General features: G+C 32.8%; 1 protein-coding gene across 9 annotated transcripts in view; it reads right to left on the bottom strand.

Moving 5' to 3' along the window:
• LOC132714124 (protein couch potato-like) overlaps positions 1 to 8,774 on the bottom strand; it is a 98,901-nt gene extending 90,127 nt beyond the window's left edge. For all 9 annotated transcript variants that reach the window (XM_060696876.1, XM_060696891.1, XM_060696878.1 and 6 more), the window contains exon 1: positions 7,217 to 8,774. In XM_060696876.1, the coding sequence (XP_060552859.1) occupies positions 7,217 to 7,372 (156 nt within the window). In that variant the 5' untranslated portion in view covers positions 7,373 to 8,774. The remainder of the gene's footprint in view (positions 1 to 7,216) is intronic.
• Between the last annotated feature and the right edge of the window lie 18,311 nt (positions 8,775 to 27,085).

The raw sequence follows: 27,085 nt of genomic DNA, 5'->3' as shown, positions 1-27,085 counted from the left end.
ATCTGAGATCTTTTACTTTCTTCTAGACAGGTGGTCACATTAAATTATTCATAACTTTACGTTTATTACTGGGATAATTGGGTTAATACTAGCACAGGGTAACTCTCTCCAACAAGACCAAATCACTCCGCGTTCAATTAGAAAAAAATCCATGTAAGAAAATTGTAAAACAAAATAGATCAGAATATGGTCAGGTTTTTATAATTCAGAGTCTAACTTGACAATAAAATTAAACACCAATCCCTCAAACCATATATTATTATCATGTCCTCCTTAAACACGGAGTAATGCCAAGAAGGGTACACGGAACACGGAGTGACGGGGAGGCATCTGGCAGTATTGTCTGGCCCTTCAATTTAGATGTACCAAAAATAACCCACTGCACAATGTAATTACATACAATAATCTATCCGATATTTTTTCTGTTCACCAGGCACCAGTGAATTTATCCCCGAGAAAAACAGACGTACGGTAGCAAAGTTTATCTAGCATGCTTGATTAAAATATCAGATCCAGAAATCTTTAATTTCAATGAGAAACGTGATAAAATTCCTGCCAGGGTCAACCGACCGTTTCATGCGGTGCTTCTACACTGATGTTGTCTTAATTTATATACCGTACTTCAAAATATCTTATCTACTAGTACACTGAGTAGATCACTTAAAGGAATAAAAATGCATAATTAATTTTTCGTTTGAAGACGGTTACCTACAAAGTAAGATATCATAGACCGTTGTGAAGGTAACCAAAGAAAAGTTTTCCCTCGTTTTCCTCGCAACCGTTTGTTAAATAGGTAGACAGAAATTTCATAGTACAATATAGTTATAGTTAAAATGAAAATCTTTGAATATGGTCGCTTAAAACACGAAAAAAAAATGTTAATCGCTTTTAACTCACTGGTAAAAACATTATATTTTCATTTATATGTTGTTTATTTTACATTATTTTATGTATACTATATGGCTTTAATGTTGTTGTAACATTTTATGTTAAGAAAATGTTGCTGTTGTTGTTGTTGTTGGTGGTGGTGGTGTTGTTGGTGTTGTTGTTGGTGTTGTTGTTGTTGTTTAGAACAACATAACAGCAGCAGCAACACAAACAACAACACAAACAACAACACCAGTTAAAGCATACAGAAAAATCACTAACAACAACAACATGAAATAACATAAAAATACACCAAGAGCCCATTATCATTTTTATTTAAATTTTAAAGAACTGCAAACGTGTATAGAAAATAAAACTTGAAATGCTTGATTGCTTTAATTTCTGTTTGATATGCCGACAAAGTGCCCCCCTCCTTTTATTACCCGTACATTAATTGCTTATTAATGGAATCAGTTATACAAAGAGGTTTTATAGTTATAATTATATGTTTAAAACCGATTGTCAAGTGTGATTCGAACATTTTTACAAATAAATCAATATAATTAATCTTGATATTTTGGCAGGTAGAAAAAGTTCGTCTGCTACCCATAGCGTTCTTCTGCGACTTCTGTTACAATGAAAAAATATCAAAATAAAATCTAAAAAAGCACGTCCTTTTGTTCATCAATAAATATGGTTATTATAAATGAGAATTTCTCTTTCTCTTTCACCCCTCCTACCATCGCAAGAATAAAAAAAGAAAATTTGAAAAATTGAAGACACCAAACATAGAAAATATGCATCGTTAGCGCACGTGCCGGAAGTAACGGAAACATAATCAGCGTCTCTTGAGCGTTTGCAGTATCATTTATATCTGCATATATTTCTAACACGCCTTAACATAAGTAATGCTTTTTAATTTATTTTTTTTCTTGGTTTCAAATTTAGACGAAACACTTTGCTGATTTTTAGACGGCACGGGTAAAACATATACGTACAGCAACTCGTGCCTCAGCAACTTCCGGTTTCCAATTAACAGCATGCTGGGATTATTTTAAGATCATAAAAGTGGGAAAAAATTACAGATTTTAATAGCATGTATGTCAATATAAACACAGTTAGGTAATTAGTTTATCATAAAATCTACACAACAAAAGAGGTTTTTATCGCACCTTTAATTTAAAACAAATGGTATGTCGTCAAATGGTGATCTTTACACGTGATACATGTTATACGAGATGACATTGAGACAAAAAAATCGTAAAGTAAAACTAGTTTTTTTATGTAAATATAATCAACAGATCAGAAATATATGCCGTTCGAGCAATACTGTTTAATATCGCGCAATCTCGCTGTGCTGGCACGCGCAACTGTCAATCAAAAATATAAGAGTTACATCTTTACGGTTACGGAGTGGCTATGTACTGTTGATTCTTGCCTATTTTTCCTTTTTATTTTCAGACTAAAAATTGCATATGTGCATTTTTAATACAAAACAATTTTTATACAAAAATGTCTTCAATAATTTTTATATAGAGGAAGTATTCAACATGGTATAACGACCATTTACTATAGGAAATACCTATACATTTATACAAAGCGTATTTTTATATATTCAAGGGTTCAAAAACCTAGCAACATTCAAAATATAAACGATCAGTAAGCAGTAAAAGACATTATAATCTATATATATATCCCCCCTATGATAAGATAGTTGATCTTGATCAACTGAACGCTTTGAAACAATTCCGGAAACAGAACGGTTCTGCCCGCCCGGATAACCGTACTTCGTAACAATTAATGGCAAAATTGACGAAGTATCTCTGCTTTTTGATAGAATAAACAGCAAAATCTCTAATTTACACGTTTCTGATATTTTCTGCGACAGTGTCATCCCGGAAAGATACCATCATTATATGTATTCTTGGAACATCTGATTTTTTTATCAAGTTTTCTATCATATGTTTATTGTTATTACATCTTTATCAAGATTTTGTATCTCAACAACTCTGGTGAGTTTCAGGTATATAGGATTTGAACTTAACTGAACCAAAATGCTTTTGAAATTCCAGGTATATGTTACATTTAAAAGTTAACTTGTCGGCAATTGAGACATAAAAAGGGATCCGAACTACGAACTACTTTTTGGAACACAATACTATCAGAAAAAGTTAAGTGGGGGAGTGGGTGGGGGGGAGAGAGGGGGGGGGGGGGGTTCTGACAATAGTATAATTGTACTCATTCGCTAGAATTCTATAATCAGGCATTTACTGATAGGTTCTGTCAGCTGGCCACATTTTGTTCGTTCCTTACTACACGTTCTTCAATCAAACAATATCATTAACACATTCAATAATTCGCCCAGCCAGAATATGGCTTATCAGTATATCCAAGTACATACCATAAATATTTATTTTCATGTCTTTTATCCGGTAAATTAATAAAAACCAGGTAAACAAAGAGCTTCAGAAGCGTTCGTGAAATTATGGAAGACAAAAGAGTGCATGTTTTTTTTCAAAAGTGAATTAAACCAAGTTAATAAACAGTGGAATGGCCGCACTACTTGAGACCTTTATAAAATACAAGAAATGGCCCTTATTGCATCTTAGCTCACTTAAGAACCAAATTTGCTATGTTGCAAACTTCTTCGTGCAAAGTTTCTTGTATGTAAAATAAATTAATGATTAAAGAACAAATGATGTCATGTATAATCACGTCATGTATGTAGTCATGGAAATGCACGTGCAATGTGTGAGACTCGAACTTGCGAACGCAACATGCAACATGCGTTCACTAAATATCTATAAAGGAAGCAACAATTAAAAACACTCGAGTGGTCTGTCGGTTTACGAATACAGCTAGTCTTATATTAGAACAAGTGAATCGGACTGGAGGAGTTGAAGCCTACAAAAACAAAGTCATACAGTACAGATAAAATGACATATTTTCTGATTTCTCTCTCAAACTGTCCGTAAAGGATAGCACTCATGTCTGATATTCATAGGCCTTTAACACTGACAGAGAAATCGTTTATAAATCACCTTAATCCTAGATTTTTTCTTTTCCAGTTTTTTTCGGTCAGTTTTCAAATAATTTATAACGTAACTTCTGAACTAATTCAACCGATGAAAATATTTTCAATTTTTTTAAAAAAAGGTGCAAATTGGCATTATGTTAAAAAATTGCTTCTAGTCAAATAATTTCAGTATTCACAATACGAACACCATATGTGGGACAGTTCAATTATACCGCTTTTATTGAATCAGTGCTACAACCATTATCACGTTTCAATGAAGAAAAACGTGGACCCGGGGTTAAAGTAACAAGTGTAGAGTCGCAAAAACTCGCGTAAGTTTAGAGGAAAATTATTCCTCTAAATTTTAGTAATGGTTTCCCAACAAAAGGTTTGTAATTGAAAGAAAATTGCACCAAACTTTTATCATATTGTCGATAAAAATCTAACCAATTAGATCAATTGAAATCTTAATAAATATACAAGTATAATACAATGGCCTTAATTTTCATGATTTACTATACAGTACAGACATTTTAATGTAAAAACAATGTTTTTGGTATTTTGTAGGGTAAATTGTTTTCTTATTTCAAGGTTAAATCAAATAAATAACTAAATTCCGTACAAGAAATATTTTAATATTGGGTATTCCGATAAAATATCTGCTTCGTTAAAACTCGGCCAATTTCGATATTTTTCGTGTATCACGAAAAGGAATAAGCGTCGCTGTGACAATGAACAACGATGAAAACGCTTTTAGCAACGAAGAATCTTTTCAGTGTCAGCAAAATTATTCTATAACATATCTTTATATATATACGGAAAATGACGAAGAATGACGTGCTATCACCCTTGAAAACGGAGCCCTATACACACAGAATAAATGGTCCAGTTTTTCCAAGTCAACTTCATGATATTTATTAATAAGGGCCCTATCAATAATTGAAGATTTTTTTTAAAAGGGAGTGGGTCTTGCTTTTAAACAAACGTGTTCTACTTTTTGTTCGACATACATAAAGTGACGCATATTTTAAAGAGTTTTCTTCCAGGGGATATGGCTATAGTTCTTCAACTATCATAATTATGTGATGTATGAAACAAAAAACATTTAACATATTATTCTTTTAAAGTCCTAAGTATGTAGATTTATTGACATAAAACATGCACAATTTGACAGCATTTAAATAGCACGCTTAGCGATTTTAATGACAATAAATTCAAATCCTTGCATTTAATGTAAATATAGGTAATTAACAGACGAGAGATGAGAACTGTAGCGAATTATTCATATCGCAAATTATTCCATGTAATTAAAACATTTATTTAACAGTTAAGATAATTTTATAGTATATGTAATTACTTTGGAAGATTTTTTGACAGGCTATAGTGGTTTTGACTGGTTATATGGGTTTTGACAGGTTATATGGGTTTTGAAAGGTTATATTGGTTTCGACATGTTATATGGATTCGAATAGACAAATGTAAGGTTATATAACCTGAGTTGATGGACGAGGATTATATTGCAAGTAACAATTTAAACACGACCATCACGATTATATAACCTGCCAGAAATGTTTATATAACCAATTTATAAATACAGCACAGACCCTTTTTTTTTTGGGGGGGGGGGAGGAGGGGGAATTTCTTCTCGCTACGTTACAAACTATATTTTAATATATAGCGGAGTATTACGAGATAAAATCTCGAGTCAATAATCTCTAAATAAAACACAAAAAAACACAATGTTCATGTCAATTTTACTTTTCATAAAGAAAGAAAAAAAAACGGAGCACGGCGAGCATTATTGAAGAGATATTCAATATTTTACCCCCTCCTGAAGAATTTGTAATATCGACTAAATATTGGCCCATTCTTGTAGACATTAATATTGATTTTCATTTTTTTTTATATTTAAAGTGTTTTAACAAGTTAAAAGTTTATAACACCCCCAGCACGTTTAATATGGAAATTAAACGTTCTGTGTGTGTGTATATATACATGTATATATATACGATTTTACGCACGTGTTTTATATATATATATATATACATCTGTCAATGGGTTGAATAGATCAATCATTTTCCACTTTCATACAAAATGGTTTTTAAACAATGTCTCATTAAAACAGCATTCACCATCAATATTAAACACCAACTTTTACCACTGGTACATTTTTTATTGTGATAATTTCATTCCTTTTATTTCTGTACCTTAAAACCACCGCAATTTGCATACAATATTATGTTGACTGCTTAAAATTTTCATTTCTTCCCCCCATTTTTTAAACTTATTGAATTGTCTAGCTTATAGACATTCTCACCTTTAACTTAAAGTATCAATTTACAAACGTATTATACTTGTTTAAAAAGTCACTCTTATTACATACATGACCAAATAGACCGATATCAATTTGTATAAATTAATTCTTTAATTAACACTTTATGCCTATTTCATACCATTTTCATGTCGGTATTATATATAAGAAGACGGTGTTTAATTTCTCCGCATGTATAGTTATATAAGGTAAATCTGGGTATTTATAATGACAATTTGGATATCATACTCTGTGAAGTACAGCTTTAAATGTTTAACTAAATACGGCAGATAACACTCACTAGATTATGAATGTCGATTGAGCGCTATAGAAATCAATTTATCATTTTTATGAACTTGAAATATCTAAACACAACCATTACGACCGATTTGTAAATTCTACAACAGTCTCATGTATACTATATATACATGTATAATAATCTGGTTAACCACACATATCTATTTTGACTTGTTATGATTTTAAATTGATGTTGGGTTTTAAAATCAGGGGATGAATTTGTGCATTATTTAAACCAGTTTTTGTCATTTATATGATATATAATTTCCCTTTTTCGTCTTAACTCTCCCAAAAACACAAAACATAGTATAGAAACGAATGTGTAGTACTGTCCCGATGTAATGTTCAAAGCTCTTTGGTATAGTTACTGACCAATATAAAAGCATAGCTCAAAAATAATCTGACGTGCTTTGACAATGTACAACATAAAATAGTAAAAAGAAAGAAAGCCACAATGTGTAAATGAAGTAAGGTTCGATGACAATGTAAATTAAAAATAAAGTAACGCCTCTACTTCAATGGGTTAAACACACACCTCATGTAGTAACGTAATAACGTATCAATAACGTACAACGTATTAATAACGTAATATATAACATACACATTACACAGGTCTTTGACCTTTTTTTAGTAGATTTATTTTGTATATACGTCATTATTTATTATAAACATTGTACTCTTCAAATTTGGAGGAATAAAAGCATTTATCTGTCATATTTGCTTACCTCATCCTCAGGTGTGGTGTTCACGGAATCCATGCTCTGGCTAAGGGCAATCGTGGTCTCACTGTTGAGACTCGAACCTTCGCTGCTGGCTGGCGGCGATTTAATATCGCCGTTATACATGATTGGGTCGATGGTGTACTGTTCCGAAGTATTCATCGAAAATTTTTATCTCGTGTAATATACAAGAAAGGTTTTTTTTTTTTTTATAAATATAAAAAAAACCTCGACTATTTCGTCTCTTCTTCTTTTCCAAATTACACACTTTATAAACGTACAGGGAAAATCGATCTGATAGAATGCGATCCTTGCATGCAATAGAAAATTTCCTAGAAATTGAAGCTATCTTATCAAAGAAATGATGGAGTTAAAACAATCACAGATCGCTATGATCTTATACAGTTCTTCTTCAAAAATGTATCCTCAAAAATATCGGGTAATCACTATTTTAACATCCTTTTGGTAAAACTTTATCGTTCACTATAGTATAGTATCTTCAATCAACTCTCCTTGTGTATATGTATAAACTTATCTGATACGCTTTTGATAAAAATTAATCTTCACGAACCATCCCAAGATCAAGTGCACACTGCTCGGAAAATTTCTAGTTTTTTTTGCTTCTTTTTCTTTTCGTATTTATACACTGAATTCAACGATGTACATGTATATGAAATATACACAAAACGATGTCTATTTCAGCTGTCGAAATGTCTTATTTTTATTCGTCAGAACCACAGAGCCTTCTGACACCGATCAATGTTTATTTCACTTAATTGATTTCAAAGCTTTGTTTATCTCGGTGGAATGGGAAAAATATTCAAATATTTCAACAAAAACCTTATAACTTTATCGATACTACTTCATAGACGTCCCAGATAAAATATTATATCATATCTTAAGTAAAATATGAATAAATATATCCAAAGTGTCGTAAAATACACGTGCTGTTTAATAAACGAATAATACAGAAGTGTATATATTTCCGTTCGTGCGTGCGTGCGCGTGTGATTGAAAGACGTTGGGTTGTTTCAGAAAAGGAAAACACTAAGTCACAAAGTTCCTTTAAGTCCCATGCTTTACAGAGATAGTGAATATTTTCCAAGTGGTTCACTGTAAGCTTTTTCGATAATACCGAAACTCTCTCGATTCTTTCGTTATGTTATTCAAATTAGTCCATTTTCCCCCATTGACATATGCCATGAATTAATGAATCACGAAATCTGATTGGTTCTCACGCTCGATTGCTCCTCCCATATGTATTCCAGTCTATTTTTCCAAAGTAGCGTTATTTTTTTAATTTACCGTATGTGTTCTTGTATGTGATATAGAAAAGAAAAGTTCGCGTCCTATACAAAAACCGCTTTTCCTCTACGGCTTAATAACGAAATACTCTAACTTAAATACAACAGGTCAATATTTATATAGTGCAGTACAGAATTAAATTTAAATCTTTAGAATTTAACGGATTATTGTGGGTTTTTGGTATAAAAGAGAGCTTACGGCTACCGTTACATAAAAAAATCATCATCTACACTAAAATTTCTTTTATATCTGTTTTTGATCGAGTGAATTTGAATGACTGTAGTGTATATATTTACCGTTTTATGTGTAAAGTAAATGGGGGAAAACTAAATAAAATATTCAATAATGCGGAACGTCAAGTTTGAAAGCAATAAAAACTGTTTTACACTTTTCTTTGTCGCCTTCTAACGGTAGTTTAAATCATCGTGTTCAATGTATATATCTATCTTTTACGTTTGACGTACCTCATGTAAAAGGCCGGACAAATAAATATACGAGTTTCTCCGGTCTAAAAAACGGAAAATATAAATTGGAATTGACGGCAAATTGGTACGAAGTCAAAGCTCTTGTGACCTCGTGCTTAAGTTGTTTTCATGACAGTTTAGTAAACGGCAATTATCTTTTTGATAATTTGTCGTTAAACTTAAACTATGTGTTAGAAGAAGTTGGAAGATATTAGTGGAGAAACACTTGTTAGGTACAGTCCACTAAAAGACAACTGAAATAATGATCAACAGGTATTAAATCAATATTAAAACAAACAGAAAAAAAACTTCTAAAATAAATCTAATTAAGATATGTTTTACACAAATTTAATTATAGTATAGCAAACATAGTGTTTCGTAAGTGTTCGAAAACTGACACATATTTTTTGTTATCTCTCTTTAATGCCGATCCACCCGAATATTTGACAACATGCTTGCAGTGCATATTCTGCTTTTTTTTAATGAAAAAAGAGGAGATAATTCCGATTAAAACTGATTTAAATTTTATTAGAAAATTCTTTTTATATAAGAAATGCAGGGTTGATGGTGACATATCGAATAAAGTTAAATGTCGTTGACAATCTTGGTATGATATTAAAATACCAATGTTTCATTTGGCAATGTTGTAATATCCGATGGTATAACCTTTCACATAACTAACAAAGTTGTCTCCCTTGGCACCCAAACCCACCAGTAGTTTGGCAGTAGAAACAACTCGACTATTATTCATAATAACCTCATCCGGAGACTGTCGGAAAGGGCCGAAAAGTTGCGATTGGTAGTTTGGAGCATTTTAGAATATATAATATCTCCATAAGATGTATAAATTTCTATATATTGAATGTTTATAATGAATTATAATGAGTAAGGTCACATGACGTGGGAGGGAGGGTGAAAGATTGGTCACATGATTAGGTTGAGATGATGAACATCATTACATACTTAATTAAATCTTTTTACACTTATTTTATGTTTATGTATTTATTATAATATCAAGCACGAGTTTTTACATGCCAACCACATCATTAACGTATATTATGTAAATTCGAGACATTTTAACTTTGTTTAACTTAAGTATAGATAGTACTACCGATACTAGTATTAGATTTTTGATGACACATTTAAATACAATTAAACTACCTTATTTTATTTTGAACATTCTGAACATTATTCAGGATATGCAATACTGCACTTTACAACAACTTTATTGTAAGGGTTAATCTAATGGCCATGACTCTTCATTTGTCCTCAAAGTATACATATAGTTGGTAAAATTAGAAACAATACATGTTTTGACAACATTATGGAATAAAACAACAACAGCAAAAACATCAGCAACAACAAAGAATGACACAATATTTAGAAATGTCGACTACTCCAAAATATTGTTAAAAATGTGTCTGGTGGCAGAGATCTATGTACTGATTAAGGGGAGATCACTGCGTTGGAGATTGTATTTCCTGCAAAGGAACCGGAAATGACATAAAACTCACTATAGCCTGAACAGCAACCGGAAATGACATAAAATTCACTGTTCCATGCACGAGAACCGGAAATGACATAACATTCACTGATACACTGCATTTTGGCCAATTAAGAATTAAATAGAAACAAATTGATAATTGGTAAAATGAAGAAAATATTAAAATACATTTTTTTAAAAGATGTCGTTTGGTTATAATATAAAACACGAATTCACACATCATCACTTTAATCTAGCCTTCATTTGTTGAAAAAAACTTTTACCCATGGAAATATAGCAAACGTGTCGTGACAAGTTCTTTTTATCATACGTTCAATACAAAAAATATATTTGAAAGAATAAATAAAGCGGGTATCAAAGAAAAAAAATGAGATGCGAAAAAAAGATGTTTATAAAAAGAGAGACTATTTATTATCGACAATTGAATTTCATTGAAATTTATTGGCCCTACATTTCGTATAACACAATGGTGGACAATGAGATAAATGTAAGAGCCACATACACAATGTTAGTTGAATGGAGCATTTTGTTAACTGTTTTGTGCACCGGGGTAGTCTTCAATGTGAAATGAAATGTTTATACCTACGGTGATTAATTCTTCTATACGCTATTCTGTCAATAAATAAATGAATGGGATATTTTATCACATACAATAAGATCTAATCATACCATCATACCAACGAAATTTTTCTCTTTTTTTGGTCATATACTTTTCGTATACATGTATATAATTTTAAATGAAATGAATAAAAAAATATATTTCATTCCAAGAGAAAAAAATACTATTTTAATGAATAAACAACAAGTTCGTCACCATTCCACGTTACCTCGACTTTTATATTTTCATAAAAAAAATACTAGAAAAGTAAGAATATATAGCGCATTTTAGATAATTAGAGAATGGCGCAGAATCCATTTCGGTAATATCTTTATAAATTATGCTTTTTCGAACTTACAAAATAGATAAATCTTAATATGAGTATCATATTTATGATATAAAACCATAAAAAAATGTGTTAAAGGATCTTTAATAATGTTGTAACCGCCGTCATCGGAAGGGAGATAATTCAATAGCTTTCATGTTATTAATTTAAACCACGAGGTGTCATACCGTTGCTAAATCATAGCTTTTATTTTCATTAATTATTTACACTAATTTAATCATACGTATGGCTAAATACATTCAAAATTTAACAAAGTTATCATCAAAGCTTGCCGCACTCTTTTATATAAACAAAGATGACTTTCTTGACAGAGCGTCGATAATTATATAACAATTGATTGTGGAAATTAGACTTAATTGGTCTTTATATATACACGACACAAGACAGATGTTGAAGTGTTAAGAAAGCAGAAAGCTCGAAAACCTGACGATAAATTTCTTAAAAACGTGAAAGTGAAAAAAAAAACAAAATAACTTATTATCTTTAAGAGCCTCTGTGTTTTATCTGATTCTAAAAAAAATAATATTGACATATTTTCGGTGAGTGAGGAACAAAAAATTAAATTCACCCATATGTTAAATCAGAAGTGAGCGTAAATATTCAAGTGGCATGGAAATAAATCTGTTACTTTGCTCAAAGTTTATGTCAATGTCTGATCGTCTTTGATTCTTATCTCACGTCATAGAGGCATTATAAAGAATTACATGAAATATTCAGCAAGGAAATCTTACTGTTTTCTTTCTGTTTATCAATAAAACTGATGTTCGGATCGTGATGAAGGTTTTATTTTGTTTAACTTAAGTTCAAACAACTGAAAGAATAAATTATCTAACATACAACTTTTAACATAGACTATAACGATATCAGCACGGACGTTCGTCAATAAATTATTCATAGCCTCACTGTATGAAAACGCGGTAAAAAGAAAATTTCATTTCGGAGTCTGTGAATTATAGATGAATTCCTAACACGGAATGCACGCTGAAATAATGTAATTGTTAACCGAAAAGACGTCCTAATAAGATTAGTCGGAATTTTACTGCGCAACACTAGAATAAAGTTGATACATACGGTTCTTACCTTAGTAAGGGCGCCTGACGTTCAATAACAGACAGACAGCCCCGAGTCTTGAGAAGGTTACAGAAGACAAATGGCACGATTTGGAGAAAGTAAATTAAACAACAATTGCTCAGACTTTTCGCTTGTGTAATTATTTTTCTTCAAAGTAAACTAGAACATCTGACGACATACGGAATAGCAAAAATATACTAGTAAACGCAGTAATTATGCAATGTAGGTAAACATCGCATTTAAAAACGTAATGATGTGTTTAATTTCTGTAATTTATGAGCAAATTAAGCCGCTTTGTTATTTTTTTCCTCGGTTCTTCGTTACTTTACTGTATTTTCGGCATTAAAAACGTTATGTTCCGATAGATTTCGGTATTTTGCGCTCTTTTCGGCTTTCCTCGGCATTCTTCATTACTCTATGGCAGTTTTCCGTATTTAGACTGCTGCTAAAACTTTATGTAATTCTAAAAAGATGTTTGGTAAAATTTCATTACTTTCATATATTTTTAATACATGTATTTTTTTAAACTTTCAGAGTACCATAATTAATTCAAAACGTTCAAGAAATTATATAAATATCAATTTGTATTTCTAGTGAAAAATGACATTAAGGTAGACATAAACAAAGTCTAAATAAAAAGCCCTTTCCCGCAATGGGCAGTGATTGCCTTCAAGTTAATGTAGAGGGGAAAGGGGGAGGGGGGGGGATCTTTCGTGACGTCAAACACCTCTTTACATCCAGATAGATTAGTCTACGCCAGAAAAAATAGGTCCCTCAATATTATAGCTGTGGGTAAATAATTACGTTTCTACATATTTATCTATAAGTGAGAATTTTCTACCATATGTGACGTCCCAAGTAAACGATGGCGTAGATTATTTTTAATGACAAAACACAACGCTCGGTCTGTAATGATATCAATACGCGTTAAAGTACACGTGACATATAACGTGTGTCTTTAATGTCTGCATTTATTGTCTCACGGCTTCTCTCATCTTGAGGATTAAAAAACAACAGCAATGAGATTTAGAGATATTAATCTTTCTTTATATATCTTTAGAGAAGAATTCACGTAGCCCTCGGTCATGACATTACCAAAGCCCCCAGACCAGTTCTACCAGCTTTTCTCCGGTTCTTTGATTTGACATATTATCTAAGTCACACATATATCTAATGTATGCAAAGGTTGATATCTTCAGAGACTTCTACAGACTTTTTTTGGTCAGGTTTTGCCCGGAATAGACCATCTTAGACGTTTTTTATCTTACCAAGCTGTATTAAAGTCCGTCACAGTAGTGTGTGTAACTTCGCATTCCCCATACCTGTCACGAGGATTTAGCTCTTCCTTTTCCAAGATGGTTACACGATGACGTTTATTTCAGTGGGATAGTCTGCTGATGTGCATATATATAGATACATGCATTACATCAATGTCTTGATTTGTCTCCATGCAGAATGGTGAAAAAATTGTTGTTTTCTTCCAGAATCAAATCAGCGAACGACAAGTCTGTAAACGTAAGATAGCAATCGGAACACCTCGGGCGACTTCAAGAACTTGATGGAGATTGCCGAGTTGTTACAATTGGTAAGATAGTAAAGTGTCCTTCGGCACCAACCACACATGGGGGGGGGGTAAGATTATTCCCGGTGGGTGGTACCAATACTAAAATACCACTAGTACCATTGTTTTGCACCTGCTTGACAATTTTCTCTGATCGAATTTGATCATGTTTGTGTCATTGGCAATGTAATGTAATGTAAAATGGCGTCAGAGGTGAGCAAATAGCACCAATGGCACACTAGTCGACTAATAGTGGTCATAATTTCGTGTGCACCGTTTGGCTCAGTTTTCATTGCCATTTATATTGTTATAAATTAATTCCATAAGAAAATAGATTTGTTTATTTGAAAATCTGCACAGTGTTACATTTTAAATGTGCATTATTTTATTTCCGACTAGTTTGATCAATTAAGTGTCATACAACAATAAAACCAGGTTCGCCATTTTGAATGACGTCATAAATAAAACATGCCAACACTACCATAGCACTAGTCTGTCATCAATTGTATCTACCAGTGGTAAATAATACAAAAAAAGATGGTGGAAAAAGTTATTTATATATTTATAGTTACAAAGTTGTGACAATTTTCTCCTAACATAAGGTACGCGTTTCACGTGGTTTTGGACATTGGACATTGGGTAAGGCAACTTGTATTTGTGAAGCGAGGTGACACACACTTCTACTGAGAAAAGTTTTAAATCTTAGGGCAAAGATGGTGTAATTTTCCTGACTGTTTTTTTTACACCATTACGACAGACGATTTAATCGTGCTTTTATTTACATGTATAATTAACGTCAGTTTCATTATTTAAGAAGTAAATACATATAAAAATTATATGAGCCGCGTCACGACAAAACCAACATAGTGGGATTGCGACCAGCATGGATCCAGACCAGCCTGCGCATCCGCGCAGTCTGATCAGGATCCATGCTCATATAATTTCAACAACGTCAACACATGGCTAATTCGTATCAACACCACTCGAACTCGTAAACTCGGGGTCTGTCAATCTTATTTAATTATCACCTATTAATGAAATCAAAGAAATGTGTAAACAATAATTATAATATATAATTTGATAATGTTGATACGTGTCCTGTATATAACAGCCCGGTATGACCACCTGTTTGTTATTGTAAGGTCTTGACCGGTTATCACAATTGTTACATTAAATTATATGTGTGAAGTTAGATAAAGCACACCATGCATATAAGGACCCAACTCACTATAAACATTGTCTTTAACAAAAGTGAGATAATACTTGTATTATAATAATACCAATATACCACATTCTATTACAGGTGCACGTGGCCAATGCTGCACGGTTCTACTGCAATATCAACGTGATTTTCTGACAACTTCTTCTCTATATATTATTTTACATACGAGTGGAGGCGCCTGGCATGCGTGATGTAAGATCATGTAAGACCGTGTTGCAAAACGAGACTCGAACTTGCAAACTCGAGACCGGCGCATTTATCCAATATCCGGGTCTTGTACTACATAGAACCTAGATGACTACAAGTATTGTACAAGTAAATCTTATTTCCGCTTTGTTCATCTCGGGAGAGTGAGAGAGAGTATGGCTAGACTGTAAGCCGCCGAAATCAAAAGCTTGTCTGTTGTTTTGTTTGTTGGGTTATACGTCGCGCCAACACAGTATAGGTCATCTGGCGACTTTTCCAGCTTAACTGGTGGAGGAAGACCTCAGTTGCCTTTCTCTACATTATTTCGGGCACAAACAGGCACCTGAGTATAACCGCCGACGTTCCGTAAGCAAGCCGGATAGCTTTCTCACGAATGTAGGACAAAACCCCACCAGTTAAAACCCAATCACTCAAAATTTTACAGAGTGGACAAAACCCCACCACTACATTTCATAGAGTGGATAAAACCCCACCACTAAATTTTACAGAGTGGACAAAACCCCACCACTTCAGTTTTATAGAGTGGACAAAACTTTCTTGTAAACATGTTAAAAAACAAACAATTGTGCATCAGCAGAAACTCAAAATAATGTGTGAACAACTCATCAATAAGGAGTTACAGTTTGTAACACCTTTTTGCAATCAAAACATCAGTAAATAATCTGTTTTGTTCTTCAGGGATTAGGATTAAGTTTTTTTGTGAACAGTTTGTAACACCTTTTTTGCATATTGCACATGCAAGATGTACATGCATTGTTAATAGAATTGTTCATTCTTATATTTCACAAATGTTATATTGAAATTAAAAAATAAAATGTAAAAAAAAAATGTGTATATTATATATATTATAATTCATCATATCTTGCCCAAGAAGTGGTGGGGTTTTGTCCACTCTGTGAAATTTAGTGGTGGGGTTTTGTCCACTCTATAAAATTTAGTGGTGGGGTTTTGTCCACTCTATAAAATTTTGAGTGGTGGGGTTTTAACTGGTGGGGTTTTGTCCGTCTTCCCTTTCTCACATGTAGAATCCGACAATTTGCGAGGCTAGGTCAAAAAGCTTGTTTAAGCTAGTATAAGTTCTATATAATAGTATGCTTAATTATAACGGTTGAAAAAAGAAATCACACAGTTGTTCTATATAAAATTGATGGCCATTTTTAATGTTTGTTATAAAAGCCCTTAGAAAATATATTAAGTAAATAAATTTAACACCTTTTGAGTCAAAATCCAATATAAAGACATTATTTTTAATGTAAAGTAATTGATATAAATAATTTTGTATTGCCCTTTATTTCCTTTAGTGTACATCATTCAAATAGATTGAAAATTTAATTTTCCCCTCTTTTGTGAAACCTGAATAGTTTAAGATGTATGAAGTACAGGGACGTATTGAGCTCTTCAAACATTAAGAAAATATCTAACAGAAATAAACATATAAAACTAGTGAGTCATGATCTGTATATTGAAGGATTTCTTTATGCAGCCGGTGATGAATTCATATAAATATACACTGACTTCAACTTTGGCCTGATTTTCTAACGCGATTTGTTTTGGGCCATACATTTCTTGAATTTGAGAAAACTGTCCAACTAGCTTACCAAACTCCCGCTCGTGACTCAAAACGCAGGTGCCCGCTCGTGACTCAAAACGCAGGTTCCCGCTCGTGACTAAAAACGCAGGTTCAAAAAGCTGGAAAGTCGCCATATAACGACGGCAGTGTCGGTGTGACTTAAACCCCAAGACATAAAAATCCATTTTCCTCAGTCTTTTAACATCTCGAGTTAAAATACAGTTAAGATAAAACGACGATGATTTTCTACGACAATGGGCAGAGTCAGTGTTCATGTTTAAGTCTTTTATTTCCGTTAGTCTCCTGGGAAATCATTAGGAGTAACGTTTTCTTAAAACAACATACATAATTCAAGAATTCCGCACAAAATTGTAGGGTAATTAAACTGATAAAGCATTGTAATCAAGTTTATCGAGTGAAGTCTACGCAAAAATTGATCATCGCATCTCATGCTAGACTCTTCCGTATAGATTATACAGAATACGAGCTTGAAAAATACTCGATTAATTCCTAATAAGATTATAGAATGAATCAAAGAAAGTGAAAAATTGTTAAATGTGATAAAGACAGGCTCATATACGGCTTATAAGCCCCTGTGTTGACATAATAACAACATACATCTTTACGATAACGAACGAGCGTGTAGAAAACAACGTCTCAATGATTCGCAAAAATGATATTTCTTTTTTATTCTAGCACTTTTTTTGTCTCGTACGTGCACGTCGTTGTGAGGCGGAATATTTGAAAAAAAGCTCCGCCGACAGGATACATTTGGATCTAGTATACATATTAATTGAAATCTTTTCTCTTTTTGTCATTGGGTATTCTATGAAGGACAACCTATTGACTTCACAATTTGTATTTCATATTTAGGTGAACCAGTTGCTGATGACGAGGGGTTCGACCCTACAGAGTTGGCAGGGACGATGAGGAAAAGTTCTTAGGTTGGGGAGCCCCTAGTTCTTATTGACGCCCTTTGTTTGGCATCAACAGCCTTTATCAGGATTACCTCTTTCGTTATTGTCCAAGGTGACTGTATGTTTAGGTGCTCATTGCGGCTGAGTGACCTATTATGGCTCAAAATTCTTATTTTTGGCTATAAAATACTTAGTTGATATTGCTAGGAGTTAAATGGTCACTAATTTGTGCTTCCATAATAACTCTTTAACGTTATTTTTCACAATCTCCGGTATTCAGTTTTTTTACTAGTTTATAACCGGAATTAAGTATATTGCAATAAAGGATGAGTGACAGTAAATAATCGTATCAAAATAAAGTTTTTGAAAAAAATAACGTTCCGGAAATAACTGATTTGCTACGACATCTGCCGATGTTAGAATTTTTTTGCGGGAAATCATTACAGTAAGACTACCTTATCGTACATATCGGATCTCATCAAACTTGGACAAAACAGACATTCTATCACTTTTCCTTTAGTTTTGACTAACAAATAATAGTGTTATGGTGGAAGTGTTGCAAGGAAATATCAACTTTTAAATTTGTTGCATTATTATACAAACACAAAAGAATGCACGCTTATTTTCGTTTAAAAGTAAATTAAATATTATGAAGTAAACAAAGAAAGTAATTTACACATTTCAAATTGCGTTAATATTCAATGCAAATTACCAAAGAGGTCAAAATATGCAAAATATAGCCCTTACTACGTTAGTCACGCATTAGAAATATGGCGATAAATACTGCAAATCAGTCATTATTCACATAACATGTAAATTATTACTTGAATCTTGGAATTTTTTACTTTTCTTAAAGTCTTGGTACATTTTTCTCATGTTTGATTTTCTTGAAATATTTTTGCTCATCCAAAGGCATGTAGCTTTAAAAAGTCTATAAAAATACTCTAAGATTTGTCTGCCTGAAGATGACCTGTTACTAAACACATGCTACTGGAAAATCATATCTGTATTTTGTTGGGACGGTGTGATCTATGACCTTATAGTTGTGACTACATGTATAATTATACATGTATATGTTTTAGATTGGACAATAGCATTTTCTGTCATGAAACAAGAATTTGTAACGATTGTTTTTGTTCACAAAATAATTATAATACAACAATTTGCAAAACTATCGGCACTGCATGCCTGGCTTGTGTTCAAGTGCCAATAGTTGTTACCCAATAATCATGATAATGTGACCTGGTCAATGGGTTCTGATCTGACGTTAACAACGTCAGGTAAACGAAGAACTGGTAGTTCGGGACATTAGTGTACATGCATGTACTATAGAAGTATTTTATGCCGATACAATTTTCATTTTAATGTGTATTCACGTTTGAAGCACGATTTGTTTCACATAAATCATCATCTAAATAGCCGTTGTCTTTAATAATTTTAAACATAAATATGATCTTTATTTGTTCTGCTGCAGAGAAAACAGAATAAAACATACGGAGAAATTATACATTATGTACTAATATACGACGCTTAACAGTAAACAAAGCTCAAAGAAAAAACATGACAATAGTTCCATTCTTCTATTGAACTATGTATTTCTCGTTTCGCATTTCGCAATGAGAGACATCGTCAAGATCGCCTGAACGCTCATCAATTATTGAACAGCCAGGGCCAACTTAATTATTGTGTGAAAGAAATCAATTAACGAAAAGTTAATTAGATCATGCGATCATGTGACATTGTAAGGAGTCCCATATGCACGCGCATGTGATCTGTTTGCTGTAATGTGACTTTTTCATGAGAATCGTGAGTACATTTATATTTTTACTTATGGTGGGATTGTTTTGCCTGGCAGATCTTATTGTCTACACCAGTCGCAGCGGGACTATAGAAATGAACAGGACGTGCTTAATCACCATATATGTATACGTTTCTGTGCGTTCGTATTGTTCCAGATACAGTTATACATTATATATACATGGTACGGGATGATATACAAACCAGACAAGAGTTTTTCTAGAATAACCTCCCCCTGACTATTGTGGGATCGAATCTAACAAGAGACATTGAATGCCACGGATGGGCACTCCACCTGTAAATGTGGAATCAATGATTGTCTTCTTCCTCGTCACCATTATAGCCGCCGCCATCATCGTTGTCATCATCAACATAATTATCATCATCACCACAACCATTATCATCATAATCGTCGTTAATAATCATCATCATCACCATGATCACTATAATCGTTGTCGTCATCGTCATCATCATCATCATCATAATCATTATCGTCATCACTATGACAATAATCATCATCATCATCAAAGTCATCATCATCACATTTATGATTACACTCGAAAAGAATTTACGTCACACTATACCTTCCACTAGATAAAATAACAAAAACAACATCATCATCAACAACAACAACAACAACAACAACAAAATATAAATTCATTTATGAACATACTCTATATATCCTATTTAAAATGCCCCCGGAAATCGGCCAGTTTATGATAAGGGGAAAAAACTCTTACAAAACGATTCGGTTTTCTCAGTACGTATAGCCTCCCTTGTATAATTTACAAGAATTATCCCGGCATCTATACCAATACACGTGTGAAGTTAACAAATGCATCGATATATTCGTTAGATGTAAATGTTTATTCAGTGACCTTTACGAATGTTAATGAAGTGCCTGGTCACTATTGTTGGACAATATATAAAATTTCCCCATATGGTCAATACAGTATATTATACGTGACATAACCGTGAGTGGTAGTACCAGTGTGATAACTGAAAGTCACCAAGTGACCTTACAGTGTAGGTGTGACTACAATGACAATATAGTCTTAGGTGTGACCACATTGACTGGGGAGTCCGCGGTGGAGTGGTTTTGGTCGTTGTCTTCAAACAACATGCCCCTCACCGCTTTGGGGTTGGATTCCCGCTATGGCCATTGGATTCTTTCATGTGAGGAAGCTATCCAACTAGCTGGTAAAACGTCAGTGGTTCAAGGTATGGTGACTGATTTAGAACGCTTTTGTGCGTCTTGTTGTCGCTAGCGACAGGACGACAAACCGCCAAACGGCGCGTTTTCGGACTTTCGTCTTGCCGTCATGTCGCAAACGATGCACGCAAAACGGCGCATTGTCGCGCGGCGTGTTGTCGCGATGTCATATTGTCGCTCGGCTCAAATCGAAGGATTGGCTTATGTGCCAAGCCACAAGGCGACATCGCAACAACGCGTCGCACGACAACACGCCGTTTGGCGCATTTCGCTAGCGACAAGACGAAATGGCGATAACGATACAGGTTGTGTTGTGGCTATCAACAACGCAACGCGCAGTGTACCAAATCAGCCACCATATCAAAGCTTAATCAGATCTTTTTCCCCTTTAAGGAAAAATATTATAAAAAAGAGAGGGGAAGTCTTATATATATATTAGGCAGTTTTTCTATTTTCCTAAATGTATGTGTTTATTGATTATTGTTCAATCGCCATAAAGCAGCATGCCTCCAGATGAGCCAAAGTATGTCAATAAAATCAAAGTTGAGAAAAATGTACTAATATGTTAGAAAAAGTAAAACGATTCAAGATTCAAGTAATAATTTACATGTTTTGTGCGATTAATGACTAATTATTCAGTATTTATAACAATACTTGTGCCTATTGTAACCTCTTTTTGGTAATTTACATTGGTTGCAAGTGCCATTGAAAATGAGTTAATTGATTCATTTTAGTTACTTCACAATATTATGTTTTAAGTACGTTTTCAAAATTTTCAAGAAAATATCATGAATCTGGAGGCATGCTGCTTTAACAGTCAATTTTTAACATACAACTAATTTATCTCAGCTTGACAGTAAATAAATTAGCATTATGTAACTTCAATAAATAAGTTATCCTTCAAAATGTGAAATCATCTTTACATCACTATTTTGAAAACTTTGATTATTTAAAATAAATTTCCTTAGAAATTGCCCGAATTTTATTACTTGAAGGGAGGAAACTCTTACAAAAACGAATTTATTTTACCAGTACTTATTACCTCCCCTGTATAAATGTAATAGCACATTTCACGCTAAATATGAATCGCTAAAATAAAACATGTATAACCCATATCTTAAAAGTTGAACAAGCAAGTGTAGAATCAAATAGGAACCTTTAAAATAATTTAGAAAATCTTTGATTTGTAGTCTCATGCAGACCTAGCATTTATCACTGGACTTGACTTGTTTTCTTACCTTTTTATCACACAAACGTTTCCCGTGTAATTATTATGACTGCATTCATTTTCAAAATAATACGTTACCGTACTCATTAAACTTGAGTGAGCATTTCTTTCGTAAATGATTTTAAGAATAATTCCAAATATCTTTATACAAGTGATGTTGTTTTTTTCATTTCGCACACAATGGCCGCCGTGTTGCTAGAGTATTTAGATAACTGACAGACTTTGGACTTTCATATATTTGAATGCTTCTAAGGAGGTTGCTTAATTTCATTTACTGACATAGAGAATACAAAGGGACCTGTTGGTCGCCTTAGTTATCTTATGTGATTTTTATAACACTTGCTTTGTTTCCCAATGTAATTTATTAAGAATTATTAAATATTTTCACTTGTGTGTAACAAAGGTTATGTAAAGAAAGTTTTACAGAAAAAGCAGTTCTTTCCTTCATTTACAGCTATTTAGCGTCAATATTTTTAAAAGCATCGATTAAGATATTAGCGAAGATATTATTGCCATTGGCCAACAATCATAAAGTTTGAACCTATTTTATTACCTTATTCTATAAAAATCATTCACATTTATTAAAAAAATTTATACTTTGCCTTTAAAAGGAAAGATGATTAACATTTTCTCTTAAATTGTGTATAAATCTTTATTTATGAACATGTATTTCATCACACAGAAATATCAAATCAAGATATATATATATTTAGCATTTCATAGAGGAGATAATTTTACATTTTTCTATCATTGTATATTTATCTCGAAAAGTATCCAAATTTTATTTATTTTTATTTACTTTGCACTTTAACATTTACTCTTAATTAGTGTACTCCTCTATTTCATCACACACCAGGAAGGTTGGAAAAGCCTTTATTAAGTGGCCTAGTGGTTAAGGTTTCTGCTTTTCAAGTCCGGGGTCGTTGATCCGAACCACACTGTGGTCACACTAACATAACTCAATAACCAGTTTTTGCCAGAAAGCGGACATGATTGTTTTCAAATAAGTAAATTTTGTTAACTTTGGTTGAGTTTTAACTTGTTTAAGTAACAACAGTGAAACAAACGTTACTTTTATCAAAAAGACTTTATATTGTTTACACATGCATATATAAAAACAAAAAATCGCATTTTTTTTGACAATAAAATGATGTACATTTGATTCCTAAATAAAAAAGGTCGATTTTACATGTAAGTTTCAATTCCGTGATAAAGTTCATAAATAAGCGGGTGTGAAATATACGTTACTCCAACTTACAATTCAACAATTTTTGAAAATTAAAGATACAGTTGGGATTAGCATGCCTATTAGTAACGGTTGCCTTGTATTAGATGTAAGAAGATACAAAATTGTTTTTACAAAGGAAGGATATGTTAATAATATGTTGATGTACCAGCAGAAATGTTAAAAATATATTACAAGATATCGATGTTCTCAGCAACAACTAATTCGTTTCCGCAAAGAGCTTACTGGCTGTATTTCATTCTATATATAATAATGTTAAAATAATATCCATAAATATAAATTATTTTACAAAAAAATAAAATTGCTTTCTCAACCTTTACTTGCATTTGAATAAAATGAAACATAGTTATTATTATTTATTAAAGTCTCATCAATATACATTCATACAAGTTACAATCAATATATATATATACAGTCATAATAAAAAGTATATTGCCACTCCATAGTGGAGTTATAAGAGACTGTACAAACATCATATACACATTATATGAAATCATTTGAAAGGAACACAACAATAAATTATAAAAACTAAATGAACTAAAGGACTAGGCTAAATGAATTTATAAAAATTAATAATAATAATTAAAATAAATAAATAAATAAAAAATAAACGCATAAGCGAAGACACATTAGAATCAGTTTAAGTAGGAAAAGTATATGCAATTATACATACAATCTAATTAAGAAAGATTATTTACAAATTAAAACTACCCGTCTTTGTAATATAAGATAGCAGGTTTTGGCACAGATTCTTATCATATCTGGGTTGGAAAACAAAAAATCAAATTTATTGGCATCAGATAGTGTTAAAAATAAGTCATTATGATCTATTGCACGATTAAACAATTTTTCTCTTATATCACAGTACACTGGACAGTGAAACAATACATGATATTCATTTTCTGTAGTTTCACAAAATGGACAAATTCTTTCATTAATTGGCAAACCTTCGTATCTGCCAGTTTCAATTCTAATGGGAGCAACCCCACACCGGAACTTACAAAATGCGGACCTGTGTCTTGGCGGAAGAATCAATTTGCAATATTGCTCAGTGACATATTCATATTTAACGCATTTATACAACCGGAGTTTATTACCGCCTCGTCTAGAAGGACCCGTATTTCTATTAATTCTGTCTTTCCAGTTGGTAATGTACTTATTATAGACAATACTACTGACTCTCTGTACAAAAGATGTTGGCAAGGGCTGTAAGATATTATCATACGTGTTCAAATGATTGTCATCGAAAAATTGCTTAATCAAAAATGGCCAATTTCTTCACAAACGATTGGGCTTTGACGCTACCCAGAGTGCTATTCGTTTATTGACTCTCTCTGTGTTCATATGAGATAAGCGTGACCAATACAGAGAAACTGATTTCCACTGCCTAACTGACGGAGGAATCCAACCCATGTCACCTGAAACACCATCGTTAGGAGTGTACTTTCCTACACCTAGAAAAAAGCGTTGAGCTCTGTTGTGAACCGCATTAATACACGAATAAGACCGAGAACCCCATAGAGGTGCACTATAACTTATTACAGGCCAAACAACAGAGTCATACAATTTAGAATAAACTTCAAATGGAACACCACCTAAGCATTTGCATTTTGCAATTAAAAGACCCAATGCGCGACTAGCACTCTGAGCAACAGCTTTAACAGTTACTGAATAATCGAGATGCTCGTGTAATATGACACCTAAATAAGTATATCTATCAACTATGTTCAATACATTATTACCACAATTAAAGGCAACACTCGTACGTTGAACAGCTTTCGGGCGGAAGTGAATTACATTACTTTTTATAGGGTTAACGGTCATATCATTCAACGAACACCAGTCATTTAAGGCATTTAACAATATCTGTAGATCTTGAGCATTATCAGCTAGTATAACGATATCATAAGCGTATAACATGATACAAAGTTTTTCATTACCAATATTTATACCCAGATCAAAAGATTTAATAAATAATGTTAAATCATTGATGAATAAATTAAAAAGCAAGGGAGATAAAATGCATCCTTGACGTAAACCACATTTCACGTCAAACCACTCTGTTTTAAATGAATTAACTCGAACACATGACATCACAGATACATACAAAGATTGAACAGCAGATAACATCTTACCACATACACCAATATCATACAATCTTTTCCAAAGTATATTTCTATTTATAGTATCATAAGCTTTCTTAAAATCGATGAAGGCACAAAATGTTGACAATTTATTTTTCTTTCTTGTATCAATAATGTTATTAAGAGACAAAATATGATCTATGGTACTACGACCTTTTCTGAATCCATTCTGTTCATCTGACAATTTTACATTTGATTCCGTCCAAAGATTCAATCGATTATTTAAAATATAACAATACAGTTTATACATTGAAGGTGCAAGTGATATGCCTCTATATGATAAAGGGTCTCGTTTATCTAAGGTAGATGATTTTGGTATCGGGCAAATTACAGATTTACTCCATAAAGTAGGAACTATACCTTTATCAAAGCAAATGTTAAATAAAACATGCAAAAAAGAAAGAGCAGAATCATTGGTAAGCACCTCAACTGGAATGTTATCAATTCCACAAGATTTACCTTTCTTGGCATTAGCCAATGCTTTATGAACCTCTATGACGGAAATATGATCATTAAAGGAAATATTTTCTGAGTGTGAAGTGTCAACAAAAGTATATAATTCACTATCCGTATGAGTGACAGAATGGAACAGAGAGCTAAAATCTGTCTTCCATCTAGCCAATACATCATCAACCCTAGACGAAATCGAACCATCATTTAGAAGAACTTCCATTGGGATAGTGTTACTTTTAGAGCAATTTACTCCGATTTTTCCGATGGATTTCCAAAATTTAGTTGTATCGACGCGACATTCATCTAACAACTGATCCTGCAGAGAATACCAGTAAAGACGTTTAGCTCTCTGAACCTCTCGGTCAAACACTTTACGGATGCTTACAAACTCAGATTTCAATGTAATTTTAGAGCTCCTTATGTTACAAGACAACCAGGATATTTCAGCAGAACATACTCGATTCCATAAATCAGTTAACTTTTCTGACCACCATGGTTTACCTGGGCGTCGTCTTTTATTGTGGTTACCAGAGGAAACGTGTTTAAAAGTCAAATGGTTATACATAGACTTTTGAACAATATCACACCAATCATCATATACGTTATCAATATCAGCTTGGTTTCTAAAACTACTTTCAAGTTTAGATATAGTGATATTTATATCGTTTATAGTGTCTTGGTTCAACATAAAATCATCTGGTATATTCTTAACATCAAATTTAGTAGACGATGAATTAGAACCATCACCCTCAGAGTAAATTTTCATGTCACATTGAACAATTAAAGACCATTTTAGTAGTGAATGATCTGGCATAGCAGTAGGAACAATTTCACCAATAGCTCTACTGTTATTAACTAGAGTAGAAACTTTGATAACTTCAAAATCGACAAAATTATGTAACATACAATGATTTACAAAGCAGTAGTCTACCACAGATTTACCATTCGTAGAAACAGAAGTAAAATCATTACATACATTATTTCTACCATTCAACATACACATATTAACATTGATCAAAAAGTCCAGTA

The sequence above is a fragment of the Ruditapes philippinarum genome, unplaced genomic scaffold (genome assembly GCF_026571515.1).
Source record: "Ruditapes philippinarum isolate M1 unplaced genomic scaffold, ASM2657151v2 ctg3742_1_1_1_1, whole genome shotgun sequence".
Taxonomy (NCBI): Eukaryota; Metazoa; Mollusca; class Bivalvia; order Venerida; family Veneridae; genus Ruditapes; species Ruditapes philippinarum.
The sequence above is the reverse complement of the archived record's forward strand: the minus strand, read 5'-3'. Positions and strand labels throughout refer to the sequence as shown.